Source organism: Chaetodon auriga, chromosome 4 (assembly GCF_051107435.1).
Source record: "Chaetodon auriga isolate fChaAug3 chromosome 4, fChaAug3.hap1, whole genome shotgun sequence".
In the NCBI taxonomy this organism is placed as follows: domain Eukaryota; kingdom Metazoa; phylum Chordata; class Actinopteri; order Chaetodontiformes; family Chaetodontidae; genus Chaetodon; species Chaetodon auriga.
The window spans coordinates 10,173,121-10,191,532 of NC_135077.1; the positions used below are offsets into that span (position 1 = coordinate 10,173,121).

General features: G+C 41.6%; 1 protein-coding gene across 7 annotated transcripts; it reads left to right on the forward strand.

Moving 5' to 3' along the window:
- Positions 1-129: 129 nt before the first annotated feature.
- clockb (clock circadian regulator b) lies at positions 130-18,332 on the forward strand. Of its 7 annotated transcripts, none has more exons than XM_076729552.1 (24): positions 162-283; positions 2,562-2,653; positions 3,933-4,091; positions 4,432-4,520; positions 5,039-5,098; positions 5,448-5,596; positions 6,241-6,332; positions 6,637-6,726; positions 6,920-7,040; positions 7,673-7,786; positions 7,918-8,036; positions 8,142-8,224; positions 8,457-8,563; positions 8,658-8,805; positions 9,041-9,116; positions 9,946-10,090; positions 10,245-10,348; positions 10,546-10,668; positions 11,221-11,379; positions 12,234-12,281; positions 12,711-12,970; positions 13,134-13,263; positions 13,796-13,930; positions 14,074-18,332. In XM_076729552.1, the coding sequence occupies exons 4-24, from the start codon at positions 4,504-4,506 to the stop codon at positions 14,371-14,373; spliced, it is 2,580 nt and encodes an 859-aa protein (XP_076585667.1). In that variant the 5' UTR covers positions 162-283; positions 2,562-2,653; positions 3,933-4,091; positions 4,432-4,503; the 3' UTR covers positions 14,374-18,332. The 7 variants fall into 7 exon arrangements, with proteins under 7 accessions (XP_076585673.1, XP_076585674.1, XP_076585667.1 ...); XM_076729554.1 differs by having other exon boundaries at positions 13,799-13,930; XM_076729557.1 differs by having other exon boundaries at positions 12,729-12,970.
- Positions 18,333-18,412: the final 80 nt, after the last annotated feature.

Here is an 18,412-nt window from a genome sequence, read left to right on the forward strand (position 1 = left end):
TTTTATCATAGACTAGGTGACACTGATAGCGAACGAGTCCGGCTGGAAAAGCCACAGAAACACGCGGAGTCACTTCCCCTCCAAAGGCGATCCCATCCGTTTTTGCTGCTACTGTACTTGCAAAATAGTGCGCCCTACTGTCTCCATTGCGCATGACTGTACGTCGTAATATGAAGTAGGCCTCCTGTTTTTCTCCCCAACCCGGAGTCCTCCCGGCCCCCACCTCCTCGATGCAACGTTCATGTAAGCAAAATACGGAGGCTGCTGTCGACCATTCAAGAAGGTAAGAATTTTTAAATGCACATCCAGGGCCAGCGGTGGTCGTCGAAGGTGAAGTAGCACGGCCGCTGCGGTCGGTAGACGGTGTATTTTTTTTAGCGTGCGGAAGCGGACGGACTGCAGAGGAGGCTCCGGGACTGTTTCCGCACGCTTGAGGGAGAGCAAGGCCCAGTGACCCACATTCAGAGCAGCCTGTGTCTATGTGTACGAGTGGGCGAGCGTGTGCGCGTATCCCTGTCAGCGTGTGTGTGTGTGTGTGTAAGTGAGTGAGTGTGTACATACATCTGCCGCGAAAATGTTTCCACCATTGCTGCTTTTAGACGTTTCTCCGCCACCGACACTTAGGTTTTTGTGGGATTTTACGCGGATCTTGTCCCGCGCGGATGTTTAAGATCAGTTTGCTCGCGCTGTTTGAGGACCAACGGTAATATTTCAGGGATTATTTTGTCTTCAATGTCAGTTGTTGCGTGACAGCTTGAGGCTCGGCGCCAGCTTGCCATGGTACGGACTGATATTCCTGTTGTTTATTTCACAAACGCGAAGTGCTTTACCTGCCATAACTGTGTCATTCAGTGTTTGGGAGCGTAGCGGGAGGAAATGGGGGCAGTAAGAGCATTAAATCTCTGAGTTAAATGGGCAGTTTTCGGTAGCAAGCTTAGTTAGCCTGCTAGCTAGCGATACGAGCTGCTCTCCTTCGGTTGTATAACGAACACCTGTGGCACTAAAAGGTAGATTTATTAAAAATGCTACTGTGCCATTCTGATAGCTAATGGCTATTTTGGTCGACTGCATTATATGGTCTCTCCACCGGGCCATATTGCTAATATCAGTGTTTATTCATTGGCAGAGGTGTACAGTGAGCAGTCGCCCAATGGAGAAGCTCAGTCTAACGAAGCTTCACTTATTGGCCATCAGTAATACGTGACTGTAGATCAGGCCAGTGCCTCCCAAAGTAGAGACCCGGGACCACTCCGGGGTCCTTAAGGTGGTCAAACAAAATGAATGAATCTCACTGTGATCTCTCACTAGAAGTAGTGCAATAAGATAATCTAGCGAGGTTATAATGTTATCATATGTGTTTCTGTACCCACTCTGACCTTCCTGTGTATACCGCCATACCTTACCACAAAATCCTGTGAAATGGGCTTCGTGTGGGGGATGGATGTAGAGCTGCAACGATGAATCAATTAGTTGTCAACTGCCAAGTTAACTGATAACGATTTTGATCGATCAATTGGTTTGAATTAAGAATAAAAAGTCAAAACTGTCTGATTCGAGCTTCTTAAATGTGAATATTATCTAGTACTTTTATTATCTAATATCTAGTTTTCTTCACTCCTCTGTGACAGTAAACTGAATTTTTTTGGGTTGTGGGCTGAAAAACACCAGTTAACATTTTCCACCGTTTTCAGGGATTTTATAGACCAAACAAGTAATTGATTAATGAATAAATAATCAACAGATTAATACACAATGAAAATAACCCTTGTTTGCAGCTCTAGTATGTTGTCTTATTGGTCTTGGTCATTGTTAGACTGCTGTTAGACATCACAAACATGATTAGTTGATTAATAAACATATTTTTTCAAACAAGATGTCTGCATTCAGTAGTTACAGCCTCTTAATTGTGAGGATAGTATGAATATTTAAGTTTTAATTTAGTTTTTTTTAGCACCTTGGACTGCAAAATGTGACCAAATGATTGAGAATAGCAATCAATAAATGGTGAAAGTAATGGAGTTGAAAAGATGAACTGATCTAATCGAGTGACAGAAAATTAGTCAGTAACTGTTTTGATAATTGATTAATTGAATGGGTCATTTTTTTCCAACTAAATTTCCAAATGTTAATCGGTTCCAACATCTCAGTTGTGAGGCCTTGATGCTTTTCTGTGTTTCATACCACCATAAAGTGAATATCTTTGTTTTTTTGCAGTCTCAGACACTATTTAAACCTCATTGTTAGCTTCAGGATATTGTGACAGAAAAATAACTGGCAGATTAACTGATACTCACTAGTTGCAGCCCAGGAGGATGAATATATTTTACATTTGGACTTGGCACCTTGGCCTCTGAGAACGTGATGGGCGTTTTCTGACAATTTATTAACCAAAAATTATTAATCACTTGGTCAGTAGGTTGCAGTCCTAAATTCCCATTTCCAGCTTGCCGCAACCACCTTTTTATATTCTCTGTTGATCTCTAGAATTTGCATGCATGGTAAATAGTTAACACGGGCTCCACGGTATGTTTGAAAATGAGTGTGGGCTATTTGTATTGCAGGTGAGTTGTGGCTCACACGTGAAGATTTGTCAGTGCCTGGAAGGATCGGAACTAAGACAGCTTGTTTTGCCTAAAAAGAGACATTCCAGAAAGTAAGTTTAAAAAATACTTATTCACCACTTTTTCCATTCCTGGGTCACTGTCCTCTGAACGAGTTTCTGAAGTACTAATATTGTATGCATAATAATTGATTTATTGCAGGTTTCCCTTACTGCACTGATGTACGGTATTCAAACTTTAAAGACTGTGGTGTGGTGCAATAACTAGGATTTTAAGTATATGTATGTGTGTGTGTGCGTATATAGATATATACGCACACACACACATACATATATACTGTCACTGACAGTATGAACTGGGCTTTTTTTGCAGCAGCATGCAAATTAGTTTTTGCTAAATAACACTAAAATTTGCTATAAAACAGAACAATTGATGAATCAGTGAATGTGATCTGCTACACGGGCTGATAACATGTTGTTCTGCTGCATCTCACTTTAAGATATATACTTGATCCGCTGTATTTGCAAGTGAGCTATTTTTAACAAACAATATCAGATTCTGCATGTGTACCAGCAGTAAAAACTGGTAGGTTGAGCGATTTTTCAGAAAATATAAAGAAAATTAATTGATTAATGTACATTGATGCATTAATGTAGGCTAAAACCGAGATGGGTTTTTTTCTATATAGGACTTTGTATCTCTTTTCAGATCCCTTTTTATCTTATGCAAATTGTAATTTGTAAACAGCAGTTGTAATTGGACTCTGCAGAGAGCAAGAATGGACATCTTTAAGATTTTAATAGTCCTACTCTTCTCACTGATACTGCTTATATGATTTGGTACTTTAATGGTAATCTTATCAGTTCTTTTTGTTCTTTTTCAAGAGTTAAAACAAATGAATTCATATATATATATATATATACACACATATTCCAGTAATTGATTTATTAACATGCAAAAATCTCTCCACTACTTTCTGTGTGTGTGTGTGTGTGTGTGTGTGTGTGTGTGTGTGTGTGTGTGTGTGTGTGTGTGTGTGTGTGTGTGTGTGTGTGTGTGTGTGTACGTGTACGTTTGTACGTATGCTTGTGCTTGTGTGAGAGAGCTGGCTCTCACACATACAACAGGCTCAGAGAGAGACCTCTCTTCTTGGGGGAAGTAAAAATGCATCACAGACTTAATTCCTGTCTTAATTCGTCCAATACTGACAGCAGAACCAATAACATCGGAGCTAATCGATGCTATGGTCTTTAACTTAACCTGTAGCCCATTTAATACCAGGTTTTCTTGACTATCCTCAGAGCAGTAAAGATGGGATGTTGACCCGATGACCCCACATGACTCCAGTCTTCTGTTCTGATTTCTCTGCAGGTTTGGCTGAGCACCATGTCTTTTCCACGATCTGGTGCCCACTCGTGACCCCAATGACCTCAACGTCAGTTTTGACCATAGAGTCATCTTTGACCCCAAACCCTTTCTACGACGCCTGAGAAAAGACGTTAAATAACCGCGTGCATAAGCTGCATTGGGGTGAGAAGTGACTGCACACATATGCACAGAGACCTGTGTTATGATGAACTTAAATTAGCTTACGGAAGACGTTTAAGTTTCATCCCACAGACCGTTTTTTCTGAATGAGTAAATTTAATTATGCTTTATTTACATACACATACACATGTTCCCTAGTCCATATAGCAACATATGTTATGTCTGACTGACCAAAAATATGCTCTTTTCCAGATTTCAGGTACATTGTTTGCCAAAACATTCACTCGTGTTTTTAGGCCATATTTTATATGTATATGTGTGTGTGTGTGTGGGTGTGGGTGTGTGTGTGTGTGTGTGTGTGTGTGTTTTTCTGTCTGTCCAGGTGGTCTTCCAAATGCCTACCTCACGCCTCAAGAGCAAATCACTGCAACCACAGCCCTGATCAGCAGCCACCATGACATCAAGCATAGGGTATGCTGCAACGTACACACAGACAATATGTCACTTTGTCATAAATGACATACATACACACTATACATGTGTGGACACAAGTACAACGTATGTTTAGATATACACATTAGCAGAAACATTGTATCCATAATGGTGTTTATTAATCAAGTACTCCTTTTATTTCTTCTTCTTCTTCTTTGCCTTTTGTAGGCACCAGAATAGTCAAATTGAAATATATTAAAGAGCTCTGTCAGTACAAATGAAAATATTTGCATTGACCCATATTAATTGAAGCGTAGGCAACATCACACCCTGTTACACAAAATGCACCCGTAACCTTCTTGGCAAGCACAACACATTCCCCTCTCACTCTCTTTCTGTGTGACCAAAAATAAACCTGCTCCTGGCATGTAGGAATCCTCTCATTAGCCAACATCCGTCATTGGCTAAAATTAACAATACGTATCTGCTTTCAAGCTGCCAACAAACGTGCATGCACAGGAAAGCGCAGTATTAATATTTTGTCTCTCCTCCTGTAGGGATGATTGTAGCATCTTTGATGGGTTGATGGAAGAAGATGAAAAGGACAAAGCAAAACGGTAAGATAGATATGAAGGTAAACACGCTATAGCAATGCTGCTTGTAGTATGTGCTTGATATACACCAGTCCTTTTCATAAAGCATCGCGTGGTATTTAAAGGACCAGACCGTGCTTATTAACTCAGTCAACATTTGACTCATTTAAGTTTTTAGCTCCAGTGAGAATATCCTACTTTGAAACTGATGTTATTGTATGCCGTCCACAGCAGCTTTAGTGCTTTAACCTGACAAAAAAAGGTTACACCTGCTTATTTTCAGGGTCTTCATGTTTTTTCGCTATGTCAGAGGTGACAAAATAAATCTCTAAAACGTTTGCTATCTCGTTTCCAACTGTGGCTTTGATTGCAGTGTGTCCCGTAACAAGTCTGAGAAGAAACGGAGAGACCAGTTCAATGTCCTCATCAAGGAACTCGGCACGATGTTGCCGGGCAACACCAGGAAGATGGACAAGTCCACCATCCTGCAGAAAAGCATTGACTTCCTGTGTAAACACAAAGGTCAGGGCTTTCTACCACCCTCACCTCCGGTGTCGGCCGTGTCACAGGGTGGACACTGCTTGCTCTATATTTAGTTTGATCGTTTTTTTACCGCTCTCGTGTACACTGTTGTCTGTGCTTGTTTACTGTCTTTACTAGAGCTTGTTTAAAGGAACAAGCTCTCTTTGGTTGGAGGACTGTTACTCTTTAATTAATTTTAACCTTTTGACTGCAACTTGTGTACTTAATTTATCACAATGAGTAATTATTCCATACTTTAATTGCGTGATTGAGCTACTTTAAATTTACGTCCTTGACTTCCTCTTCCCTCATAATTTTAGTTGATCGCTATTTGAATACTGGGATTATCCTCTTAATCTGAAATATTTAATTATCGCGCATGGATTACCTTTTTTTTTTTTAATCCCAGCTCTTATCAGTTCCATGTATGCATTATAATTAACCGTCAGCTGCCACTTCACTGGTGCAATGTGTTATCTAGTGTTTTGTTTAATTGCCTTGTTTTCACTCTGAACCTTGTACTATCGATGTGTTTTTGTAGCACGTTGCCCTGTGATATTGTGTGCTTTGTCTCTGTGTCGTCTCTTTTGTGTCCTGTCACGTCATTGTTTTACTCCATTTGCTTTCTTTGTTTCCTCCATCAGAGATCGCAGCCCAGTCGGAGTCGAGTGAGATCAGGCAGGACTGGAAGCCTCCATTTCTTAGCAACGAGGAGTTTACCCAGCTCATGCTGGAGGTCAGAAATCTCACAGTTTGTACTGTAATCCTGCCTGTTACGTGACAACGCAGGTGTTATTTTATTCTTGTAGTAAATTTTTCATGAGCAGGGTCAAGATTAATTCTACTTCACCTCAATAAACTCAATTGTATTTGGATTTTATTTGTAAAAGTAAAAAAGTCTCTGTATGATTTTAACAGATTTGACAGATTTGTTTATTTGTTCATTTTTTAACAAAAGACAAATTGATGACAGTCTTTTAGTTCCACTGCTGCAGACCGACATCACGGGGTGTTCTCTTTATCTTGTCTTGTATTGTCAGGCTCTGGATGGGTTCTTTATAGCAATAATGACTGATGGGAACATCCTTTATGTCTCCGAGAGTGTCACCTCACTACTAGAACACCTACCAGTGAGTAACACTGTCTTTTGCCTGGTATGTATTAGTCATCCATTGCATTGTAAAACGGGCTTTAGCAGGATTTTTTTTTTTTGTGCGCGTGTCTGTGGCTTGGACGTTGGGATGAAACACGTTGGGATGACCTATGTGTGCTAAAAAACCGGTTTGGCCATTCTTCTGATTTGTGTGTGTGTGTGTCTCCCAGACGGACCTGGTGGATCAGAACCTGTTAAACTTCCTGCCAATTGGGGAACACTCCGAAGTGTACAAGGCTCTGTCCACGCACCCTACCGATGCAGAGAGCCTTAGCACCGATTTCCTGAAGAGTCAGTAACACCCCGAGTCAGATTACACCATATGTGCTGCCTGTTTCAACATTATCCAATAATACTGGACTGTATTGTGTGCACAGTGGTTAAATGGGAATATCATTCATTTACCTCCACACTTCTGGACACACAGCTTGCAGTTTTATTATTTCCGTAGTTTGATTTATCAATATAAATGTGTGTTTGAGCTCTTAATATCCACAGACAATGTCTAATTTTGTTTGTGTTGGAAACTAGAAACCCATGATTATCCCAACATATTGAAAAAGTGTGATGAATTTAAATGAAAAAGATTTTCAGTGTTTCACAGCTCTGTAACTAATGTTTAATGTAAGTCCTGCTTATCTTTTGTGTGTTGGGAAGCAATTTGGGAGAAATCTATAAAATAATCTGAGATATTTCCTCAGTTGGGAGTACAAAGTGCATTCTAAGTACAGCGTTATGCAGCAATGCAGAACATCTAAAAATACTCTAATTTTTTTGTGACGCTTGGACACATTATCACCGTTTTGTTTTGATTTCCTTCGAGCCTCATTAAGCATTCTAAACACGAACAATGTTTTTACTGGATGCTACATCATATTTTTGACCTAAGTTGTATTTTTTGTTTTTTTGTTTTTTTGTTCCAGCTAAGAACCACATGGAGTTCTGCTGCCATATGCTGCGAGGAGCCATTGACCCCAAACAACCTCCTGTCTACGAATATGTTAAATTCATTGGCAACTTCAAGTCACTTAACAATGGTACGCCACTTAAATATATTTATCTCTTGGCATAACAAACTTCCATATTCAGGAAAGTGCACCAGTATCAGTTGGACACTGCACAAAGTGTCACATGCCTTTTCAATGGCAAACTCTGCTCTGTTGTGTAGTTCCCAACATCACGAGGAATGGTCTAGCGGGAGTGCTACAGCGGTCACTACAACCTGCGTTTGATGACCAGGTGTGCTTTGTAGCCACTGTCCGGCTGGCCAAACCTCAGTTTATCAAGGTATTCTTAAACACTCTCACGTGCAAATAAAATCACACTGTAATTCATGATCATTTCATCTAATACACTGTATCTCCTCTGTTGCTTTTGTTTTTAAATTCGTAGGAGATGTGTACAGTGGAGGAGCCCAATGAAGAATTCACCTCCCGGCACAGTCTAGAATGGAAGTTCCTCTTTTTAGACCATAGGTAAACATAAACACACATTTGATTGTGTATTCTTCCTTTAGCTACTAGTAAACTCTGACAGTTGTATAGCATCAGAGACCCCCTCCCTGCCACGTCTTTCTGACTACAGATTAACCATTTCTCTAACTTTCTGAAAACGACAATCTTGCATTTTCTCCCACTTTGCGCTGTGATTGGCCTTCTGTTTTAGTTTGTCAGTGTGATTTATGATGATGTCATTTCTCCTTTTCAGAGCTCCACCAATCATAGGTTACCTGCCTTTCGAGGTTCTGGGAACATCAGGGTACGACTATTACCACGTGGACGACCTGGAGACACTGGCCAAGTGTCACGAGCACTGTGAGGGCTCACATCTACACACTTGGAGTTCAGGTTTTTTTATTTTTTGTAAAGGGCTTCTGAACTCATTCTCTCCAACATCTCTCCTGTTCAGTGATGCAGTATGGTAAAGGGAAGTCTTGCTACTACCGTTTCCTGACTAAAGGTCAACAGTGGATCTGGCTGCAGACACACTACTACATCACCTATCACCAGTGGAACTCGCGGCCTGAGTTTATTGTCTGCACGCACACAGTAGTCAGGTACTGCAGCTGAATGCTCGCTCATCTTCCATTTTTCTCTGAGACATTTATCAGAGAATTCGTCTTGGTCTTATTCTTGGACATTTCCAAACCAATGTTCAGACTCTAATAATACAAGCTCCTCATATCCACTTCAGTGATCTACATTTCTAAATTGTCCTCACATCTCTTGCACACCACCTTGCTTTTTCACCAATCGTTCTTCAAATCTTCCTCTTTTTTTTTTTTAATGCAGCTATGCAGAGGTGAGGGCAGAACAGCGCAGAGAGCTGGGCATTGAGGAGTCTAACCCAGAAATTGCTGCAGATAAGGTGAGAAATTACTGGTCTGTACTCAACTGTTTTCATAAATGCACAATCCTTATAAGGAAAGGAATCACCATATGCCTGGTATGCAGGAGAAACTGTAAAAACAACATATTGCGGTTGAATTTGTAGATTTGTTTTTTAAGAATGAGTAGCAAAACTATCAGTAAAGTACTTGAACTTCAATTTGTTGATGTCTTAAACATACAAAATAATAAATTCGGCTTCATTTGGGGCTATTATCTTATTACATTTGTTTAAAGGCTCACAAGATAAAACCCCTAAATGTGTTTCTGATGTAAACTGTAAACTGCCTCATACAATTGGACGTCTAAAGCCTGCTTTCTTCCAAATGTGTTCCCACTCACTTCTGTCAGTGAGTTGCTACTGTCTATTAACATTTCTCACACTGTCTACAAATCTCTGACAATGTGACTATTGTTCTCTGCCGTTGTCTCAATCCCTTTGGTCAGTGATTATATCGAGATGAGAACAACAGATGTATCATAAATCAAACTTTGGCGAGAATTCACAAGCCCTAGGTATAGGCCATAAAACCCCAGGATGGTGGTTGTTAATCTCACATAAATGCAGTTATATTTGTTGATAAATGACCCTTTTGGGTTGTCCATCTAGTAGCTGTTAGTTAGCATGTATTGATAGGATCGCAGCCTGGAGCGCATGCGGTGTATTGCTGTCGGTTCAAATTAAATTTCATGGATTTTTAACATTTTTTTGGATTTATCAGTCCTGTCATTTTCACCTGCATGCAGTCTGACTTATTTTTAAAGGACTGCCTGTCAAGTGTATTTTCCCTCTGTTTATCTGCTCATAGAGTCAGGACTCTGGCTCTGAGTCACAGCTGAATACATCTAGCCTCAAGGAGGCTCTGGAGCGATTTGACCACAGCCGAACACCTTCAACCTCTTCACGGAGCTCCCGCAAGTCCTCATCGCATGTCTCCGACAACACTTGCACTTGTGAGGACACACACACAGTTGCACGCACATACATAACATTAATCAGTTATACCCACATCACATCAGTTCACAAAACCCTTTTGGAAGTTTATATAATATCAACAGCAGCATCTAGAGTTATAACTCCTGCACATCAATGATTCTGTCTCCACAGCAACAGCCTCCAAGCTACACATGGACACAGCCACACCTCCTCGGCAGTCATTGGCCTCCACCATGGAGAAGACATCACAGCGTCGCTCATCCATCAGCAGCCAGGTGAGACTTGATTGGCCAAAACACCAACACATAGCAAACCACAACATCCTGTTTTGACAGATTTTTTTTTGTCATCACGATTCATGTTCATGTGTTGCAAATATAGGCATTTTATTCAGCGTGGTTAAGGAAATGTAATGTAACAAATTCATACACTTCATTCCTCATGATTCTCTGCATTATCTGTATGTTTGCAGTCTATGTGCTCTCAGACCACAGGCCAGAGTGTGACTCCAGGTATGATCACTCAGCAGCAGCAACAACAGCAACAACAGCCACAGCAGCAGCAGCAGCAGCAGCAGCTACAGGCAAACGTACAGGTGAGAACGGTGGCACCACACTTTTTATTACATGATAGTGTGTTGTGGGGTAGAGCTGAAGCAATCCATTAAACTTTCAGTCGATTAAAAAAAAAAAAAAAAAAAAACAAGAAACAGTTGTGACTATAGACTAATCTTCTTTCAGTAAAAAAGCAGGGATGGGAATTTATAAGATTTTATTGACACCAATGTCATTATCGATCCTGCCTATCTGTTTAATCAATTCCCTTATTGATTCCTGATAAATGCAGGTGAGTCAAGTCAAGAGTGCTGTAGCACAAGAGCTTGCTGTCCGAACAGTCTGTTTATCATCATCTAAAATGCATGAAATGAGAGAATACTTGGTGAATATTTAGGTTTTCAAAGGCAAAGAAAAAGCCTGCTAAGGTCACTGACGTACTGCTTGAAGGCAGAGGATTTCGATGGATCAGACAATTAGGAACCTCTTATCGATTCACATCTCGATGCTCTATTGTGGAACGTCAGTTTCCGCTGAATGCATGTACACATAGTGGAGTGAGTAACCGGTTCTTTTCCTCTCTCCACCCGCAGCCAGTGATGGAGTTCTCAGCGCAGGTGAATGCCATGCAGCATCTGAAGGAGCAGCTGGAACAGAGGACGAAAATGATCCAGGCCAACATCCAGCGACAGCAGGAGGAACTGAGACACATCCAAGAGCAACTACAGAGAGTCCAGGGACAGGGCATACAGGTAAGACATAGACTCACACACACGATGATGTCAAGGCAGCAGGATTTCAGCATGTCAGATGTTGCCTTTTCATGCAAACAGAGGTTTGAATGTAGGTCGAGTTCGCTAAAGGCATATTAGATTTAGTCTATAGTTAAATGTCTCAGATGTGACCTTTATAATGTAGTGCACTCACTCCTCACTGTCTGAAATCTTCTCTTCCTTCATTTTGTTTCCCTCCTCCCTCATTTCTCTTCATCTCTGACTTCCTCAGTTTTACTTAGTTGGGGTTGGACAGAAGAAAGACAGAGTTAATTGGTAAAATTGAACATGTATAACTGCACCTAACCTTTTGCCAAAAAAAAGAAAATTAATTATCCGAGTGCTACTTTAGTTTACTGAAAGGGTTTCTTTTTACTCACAGAATAATAGCATACTTACCTTTTTGAAGAGTCACTTTCATTGGAAAATATTGCAGATCTTAGCCAAAAGCATTCAGCTTTCTCCCTGTGATGTTTTCCAAATATTTTAAATTGCTCATTTGAACAAAACTAGCACGCCACCTCTCTTCTTTTTTTAAAAAGATCAGCAGGTGTGTTGTGCTTTGCCTTTTTCCTGTTGTGTCCTACCTGACTTTGACCTAGATCAGAACAAGAACATGTATTTTGTATTATTTTTATTCAATTCAGAGGAAACCGCAATTTCACTACCCGAAAATGCGCCCCGTAAAGAGAATGAACTTTCAGTAAATTATTCTGCTAGTACAATAAATCTGTATTTAAACTGAGCAAATGAATGTACAAAAACAACTGCATGCAGTGCAGACAGACACACAGATCACAGTGGCCTGACATTTAACGTTTCCATCCCGACAGATGTTGCTGCAGCAGCAGGGTGGCGCGATGAACGTGCAGCTCCCCCAGGTGGGGTCTTGTGATCTTGTAATCTTGAGTGAACCTTTGATACTACTGGTCACATGTGTCCACATATATGTGTAGAATTTCACAAACACAGTGCTGTTCTTTGAACTTGTAATGGTTGCATCTCATTCAGATGACAGGAAGGGCGTGTTGGTTGTGTTTAACCATGTAAGAGATTTCACAGAAAACTCCCAGTGGCAGTGGGATATTGGAGTACTTTAAAACTTACAAACCATCATATTTTAGTTAGTGAGCAGTACCATCCATACTCTGTTGCATTACATGACTGTGGATTTGTGATCTGTTGGATATCTTTGAAGCTATGTTCAAATTGGACATCAGAAATCTGTGAAGAAATGGCCCGAAGTTTACTCTGTTTTAAAATAATTCATGTTCTGTCCCTCCCTCCTTCCCCACATTGCCACTCTGCAGCCCCAGCGTCAGCCGCAGCAACCTCTGCAGGCTCAGCCCCAGCCTCAGCCTCAGCCCCAGCCCCAGCCCCAGCCACAGCCCCAACCCCAGCCTCAGCCCCAAACCCAGACCCAGGGCTCTGTATCGGCTCCGCTATACAACACCATGATGATTTCCCAGCCGGGGCAGCCCAACGTGCTGCAGATCAGCACCAGCCTGCCACAGAACAACACACAGCAAGGCACCGCTGTGGCCACCTTCACACAGGACCGACAGATCCGGTAAGTAGACAACCAAACCTGATACTGAAAGAGGAATACCCCTCCTTAGCAAACAATCTGTACAAGAAGATTTGAATCATAGACATCCAGTATGATTCATGATTCCCGTCATTAACTTTTTCTTCCTGTTTCATTTCCCTTTTTTCCACTTCATTCTGTTCAGGTTCCCAGCAGGGCAGCAGCTGGTGACTAAGCTCGTGACAGCTCCAATGGCTTGTGGAGCAGTCATGGTGCCCACCTCCATGTTCATGGGACAGGTGGTCACTGCGTACAACCCATTTGGTGGTCAGCAGGTAAGTGCAAAGTCGTATGAGTCATAGAGCAACTAATGAAACTCAAGATCATAAAAAGAAAAAAACACTGTAGAGTTGATCCAAGCGACCATGTGCAAGGCATGCAGCCACCCAGCTGCTCAGTGCTGACAGAGTGTGGTTACAGTGTGAAAGTGTTAAGTAGAATGGAATAAAAACCATGGCATTGTTGGGGAAAATTGGCTTGTTTGCTCAGTGGAAAATGTGTGTGCCTCAGGAAAACAGTAATATTTTAGTCTACTCCTGAAAGCAGCTCACAGAGAGATTAGAATGAATCCCACTATTGATCAGTTTGAATGTATTAGGTGGTACTAATGATAAGACTTAATGTGAGGGGTCTCTCTAAGAGAAGTACATGGTCAACAATATTGTCTGTGAAGAGTCTCATCCATGCAGGTCATGGTACTTCTAAGTTCTTCCTAACCGACATTACTCCACACATAACTTAATTTCTCATCTACGTCTTATTCTACATTTTCTGTGTTGTTCCCTGTTAACTCCTATATCAATTCAGCAGGGAGGGCAAACCCAGACCCTGACTCTACAACCAGCCCAGCCACCCCAAGGTCAGCCCGATGGCCAAAACCAGACGACTGTAGTCGCTCAGAGCGGCCAGCAGGGGCAGCAGCAACAGCAGCAGTTCCTACAGGTATCAGTAGAGGGCACAAACATCATTTATCTAAATACACATTCTGATAGTTATTCATAGGTTTTGCCTTGGTGAAAGAGAATTTAATTGACAGCGGTAACCTCCTCATATTCTAATACTCTTGCGATGTTTTTTTCCACCAGGGCACTCGTCTTCTCCACAGTAACCAGTCTACCCAGCTGATTCTGCAGGCAGCTTTCCCACTCCAACAACAGGGCACCTTCACCCAGGCGACACACCAACAGCAACCACAGCAACAACAACAACAACAACAACAACAACAGCAACAACAACAACAACAGCAGCAGCAGCAGCAACGGCAACAGCAGCAACAACAATCTCTCCTCCAGAGGCACCAGCAGCAGCTGAAACCACAGCCGCAGAAACAGCAGAAAGCCCCGTCATCGCACAGGACTGACAGTGTCAGCAGCCAGCCACAGTAAAGCCCGGGGGAAAAACGTGTGAAACTCTTAAGGGATTGCTGCAACTTCCCTTTCCCCCCCAAATCGATGCCCTCCCTTCCTCCATCTGAACGAAATGAGTCATAGGAAAAAAGGAAAGTCTGCAAGGAACTCGCCGAGGATCGTCAGCATGGCAACAGGATGGATTAAAATCCCCGTTTCCCTCACCAGAGGGAGCTCTAGTCTCCAAAAATCCAGAGAACACCTTATTGCCACGGTAAAGACAGACTTCTTTTTTTTTTTTTGAAGGTGTGTCAGAGTGGACTGACCTTGTACAGATTTACTGTATGATAAGAAAAACTTGTAAATATCCACTATAGCCTAACAGGAAACAGAAATGTAGTATTTTATATGATTGCATGGAAAGAATAACTGTGTAAGCTTTTATTAGTCGCTTTTGAAAACTGAATTTTTACTTTGTTCAAGTGTTTTCTGGTCAGAGACGGAGCAGTGACGCGCTCTCTCAGAACCCCTCCTCTCCCCCTTCTCTAAAAAAAAAAAAAAAGTCCAGAATAAGGCTTTAAAGTTCAGTTTGTTTAAAAAAAAAATGGTTGGGCTTGGGTTTTTTCGTGGAAGTTGTGTTTTTAAACACTGTGTCTCTGAGACAAAAAAAATGGCTCTTTTTAACTTTGTAAGTACACATTATGGCTGGCAAGAAATTAGATGACAGTTTAACTGAATTATTCACAGGATGATCACTGTACGTGTGACGGGTTTAGAGATTCCAAGTGCCAATAACATAGTCAATTATGTTGTTTTTATTTCAAGCAGACTATTCAAAGGCGTATATATATTTTCCAACAAGATATTACCCCTAATAAAGCTCATGCGTGTGTATATAGTAGGGATTATTTTTTAACAGTCAGAGAGCCCTATACGTAACAAACAGTATATCCTCATCCCCCCGGAAACTTTAGCACTTGATGTGGTTGTGTACAGTAAATCACTGTCAAGCCCTAGTCGTTTGTAATCTGTGGTGTGATTCTGTGAGCTAGTGTGTGTTTTTCGGAGTACAATCTTTGTGTGCATGAGTGGGCATGAGAGTGTCTGTGCTCGGCGTGTGAGTGCGTGCGTGTGTGTGTGTGTTCGTCGCCCCTTGTGTCTTACAATAATTGACTTAGTAAGGGTTTTGAAGTTGCTGGATGGTACTTGTCTTCTCAGGAATGTGGAAAGTTTTTTGCATCTGCCTCAGTCTGGAACCAGACCAGGAAGGATTAGACAGTGATGCTGCAAAGACCAGAGCAAGAAGTGTCACGAAGGGTGTGGTGATTGAAGCAAATTTGACCCAGATTTCTTAGAGCCTTCACTGTTGTTTTGCGTGGAGGGAGAAGTCTCCAATATAGTAAAAAAAAAAATATGCATTTTTATTATTCCTATTGTTGTTTTAGTCGAGGGGCGAAGGGGGGCTGAGATATGATCGATTAGACAGAAAAGTCACTTTCAGCCTTTCACCCAGATTGGAATGGACTGACGTCATTGTATGGTCTCATGGTCTTCTGTATCATCAGTGTTTTGTCCTTCTTTCTCTTCCTAGGCCTCAGAAACCTTCATGCAGTTCAGTTCACTCATCTCTCAGTTCTCAAACAGCAGTTAAACCCGGGGCTGTGCCTAAGGCCAGTTTAGGTACAGATGGAAATGGGCTCAGCCCCTCTACTACAGTTGTAAGCCATATCGAACAGAAAAGCCTTGGATTGGAGGAAGTGTAATGGTTGGCAAAGGAGCTTTTAGAATGTGTTGTTTTGTTTCCAGTGTAGTAAAGACTGTGTGTGTGTGAGTGTGAGTGTGAATGTGAATGGGGATGTGTGTGTTTGGCTGAATATAGCATCTCCTCTTCTTGATCCTACTTCTTGTATCACTCGGGGGTCAGTATTGGTTTCCCCTGGCGATAGCCAATCAGTTCTTGCGTTGCAGTATAAAGAAATAATTGTAATATTCAAGAAACTTCCTCTCCGGTTGGGCTCAGTATTCTGCAAAGCCCGTGTGTGGGACAGCTCAACTTGAATACATGTTTGCGTGTGAGAGAGAGTCTGTATGTATGTTAACTGTCACTGTAACCCATTATATTTTCATATGGAAGCAGACGTGTGACTGAAAAAATGGAATTTAGGCAGTGCAGAGCATTGGTCTTCTGTCCGTCTGTAAAGAGTACAGGCAGTGTTATTGTTCTACAATGACAGACACAGACTGCTCAACAAACACTTAATCACAACAACTCTACATCAGACCAGTCCCAAATGGTAACCCTCTAAGATATGCTTTTAATTAAATCAGCAATTTATGCAACTAAGCAGGGAAAAATCCTCTTCTCCACTTAATCCACGAAGAAGGAGTAGGAGAGAACATTTACAGTGAGGATCTTATTGTTTGAACCAGGTCTTCCACCCATCACATAGCAAACGTAAATCTCTATAGACTAGTTTGTGTGTACGGCATCACTCTGAAGGGTAATGTTGAAATGTTTATAGTTTGTGTCACTGATACCCAGCCCAAAGAATGTAAAGGTGTTTTAAGAGACAAATGGATGTTGTAACTGTTGATTATGGGGAACCTTTTGACAGGCTTTGCGATGAAGGAAAACGAGGGGTGTGAAAGAAAATCATGTTTCTCACTGCTAGGAACCACATGTAGAATCTCAAATACAATCTTATTTACAGGCTTTGCATTGTACAAGAACGTCTGAATGTCTCACCATTACAAACTTTCTGTTTTTGCAATGATAATTTTCCTGGTTGGAGAAAGAGTTTAAAAACTGTTGAAAGGTTGGGTGTAAGATATTTGAAACGGGACACCATGGAAAAGACAGCGGGCCCCCTCCACAGAGATACACAGGTCACTTTTCCACGACACAGTTTGGTTCTGAAGAGTCCTAGTTTAATACTGTACACATACACAAAGCTAAGAACACCAGTATTCAGTGTAAAACAGTGCTATGCTTACCTGTACTGTATGTACAGACGGGTGACGAAGGAAAAACCTGATTAAAAGAGTAGAGAAACGACATAAGCAAAGGCTTCCACACAGGCGCACTGCATGGTACAATTAAGCAATTAACATCCAATCACAAAGTGCTGAGCAGGCCCAGCTGAGTCAGATTTTGTGTAAAGAAAGCACAAGGGAAAGATCTAAGAGCAGCAGCCTCAGTCACAACAATGTGTTGATGGAGGAAGAGTGGCTGGAATGACAACTAGAGGAATAACAGAAGAGAGAAAAAGCGATATGGTGCTTCAGCATTGTCTCAAAGTGTGTATGTGTGTGTGTGTGGTGTACACCAAGAGAACGGTACAGGCCTGAACACTTGACCTCGACAGTGAGGGGATTTGGTGGCTCTGTTATCCTGCTGGGGGACATTTTGTCAGCATGATTTGCGTCCACTTAGAGGGAAGAGTCACGGCAAATCAGTACAAAATTGTTCCTTTATTTCGACCCTGATGGGAGCGTCTCTTCCAGGATGGCAATGCCCCCATCTGTACAGCACGAGGGGCCACTCAGTGGTTAAGATGAGTGTTAAAATGATGTGAATCTGGTCTTCACAGTAACCACAGCTCAGCCCAGTTGAACACCTATTGGATGCTTTAGACAGCGCTCTCCATCACCACCACCATCAAAACACCAAGTGAGGGAATATGTTTCAGAAGGGTGGTGTTCATTCCTCCTGTAGAGTTCCAGAGACTTGTAGAATCAATGTCAAGGCACACTGAGGCTGTTCTGGCAGCACGTGATGGCCCAACACCTTAATGAAATGCGTTACGTTGGTTTTTCCTTTGCTCTGTCACCTGTCTGTATGTATGTATATCCCTTCTTCTGCTCTTGAACTGTGTTCCTTTATCAACCCCAAAGTCAAATGTAATAATAATCAATATTTTGAGGCAAATGTTTGCTATTATTATAACCTCCCTCTCCCCTCTTGGTCAATTTGAAAATAAAAACTGTTTCGAATATTATCAGTGGCGCATGTCTGCTGTTGTTTTGTTGTCTTTTGGTCTGTTGTTACTGTTGCTTATCTGATGACTTCTGCCTTGTT

Coding starts and splice junctions, on each gene's coding strand:
- clockb (XM_076729552.1), top strand. Junction 9,117..9,945: donor CAGAAATTGCTGCAGATAAG/GTGAGAAATTAC, acceptor ATCTGCTCATAG/AGTCAGGACTCTGGCTCTGA. Junction 10,669..11,220: donor AGCTACAGGCAAACGTACAG/GTGAGAACGGTG, acceptor CTCCACCCGCAG/CCAGTGATGGAGTTCTCAGC.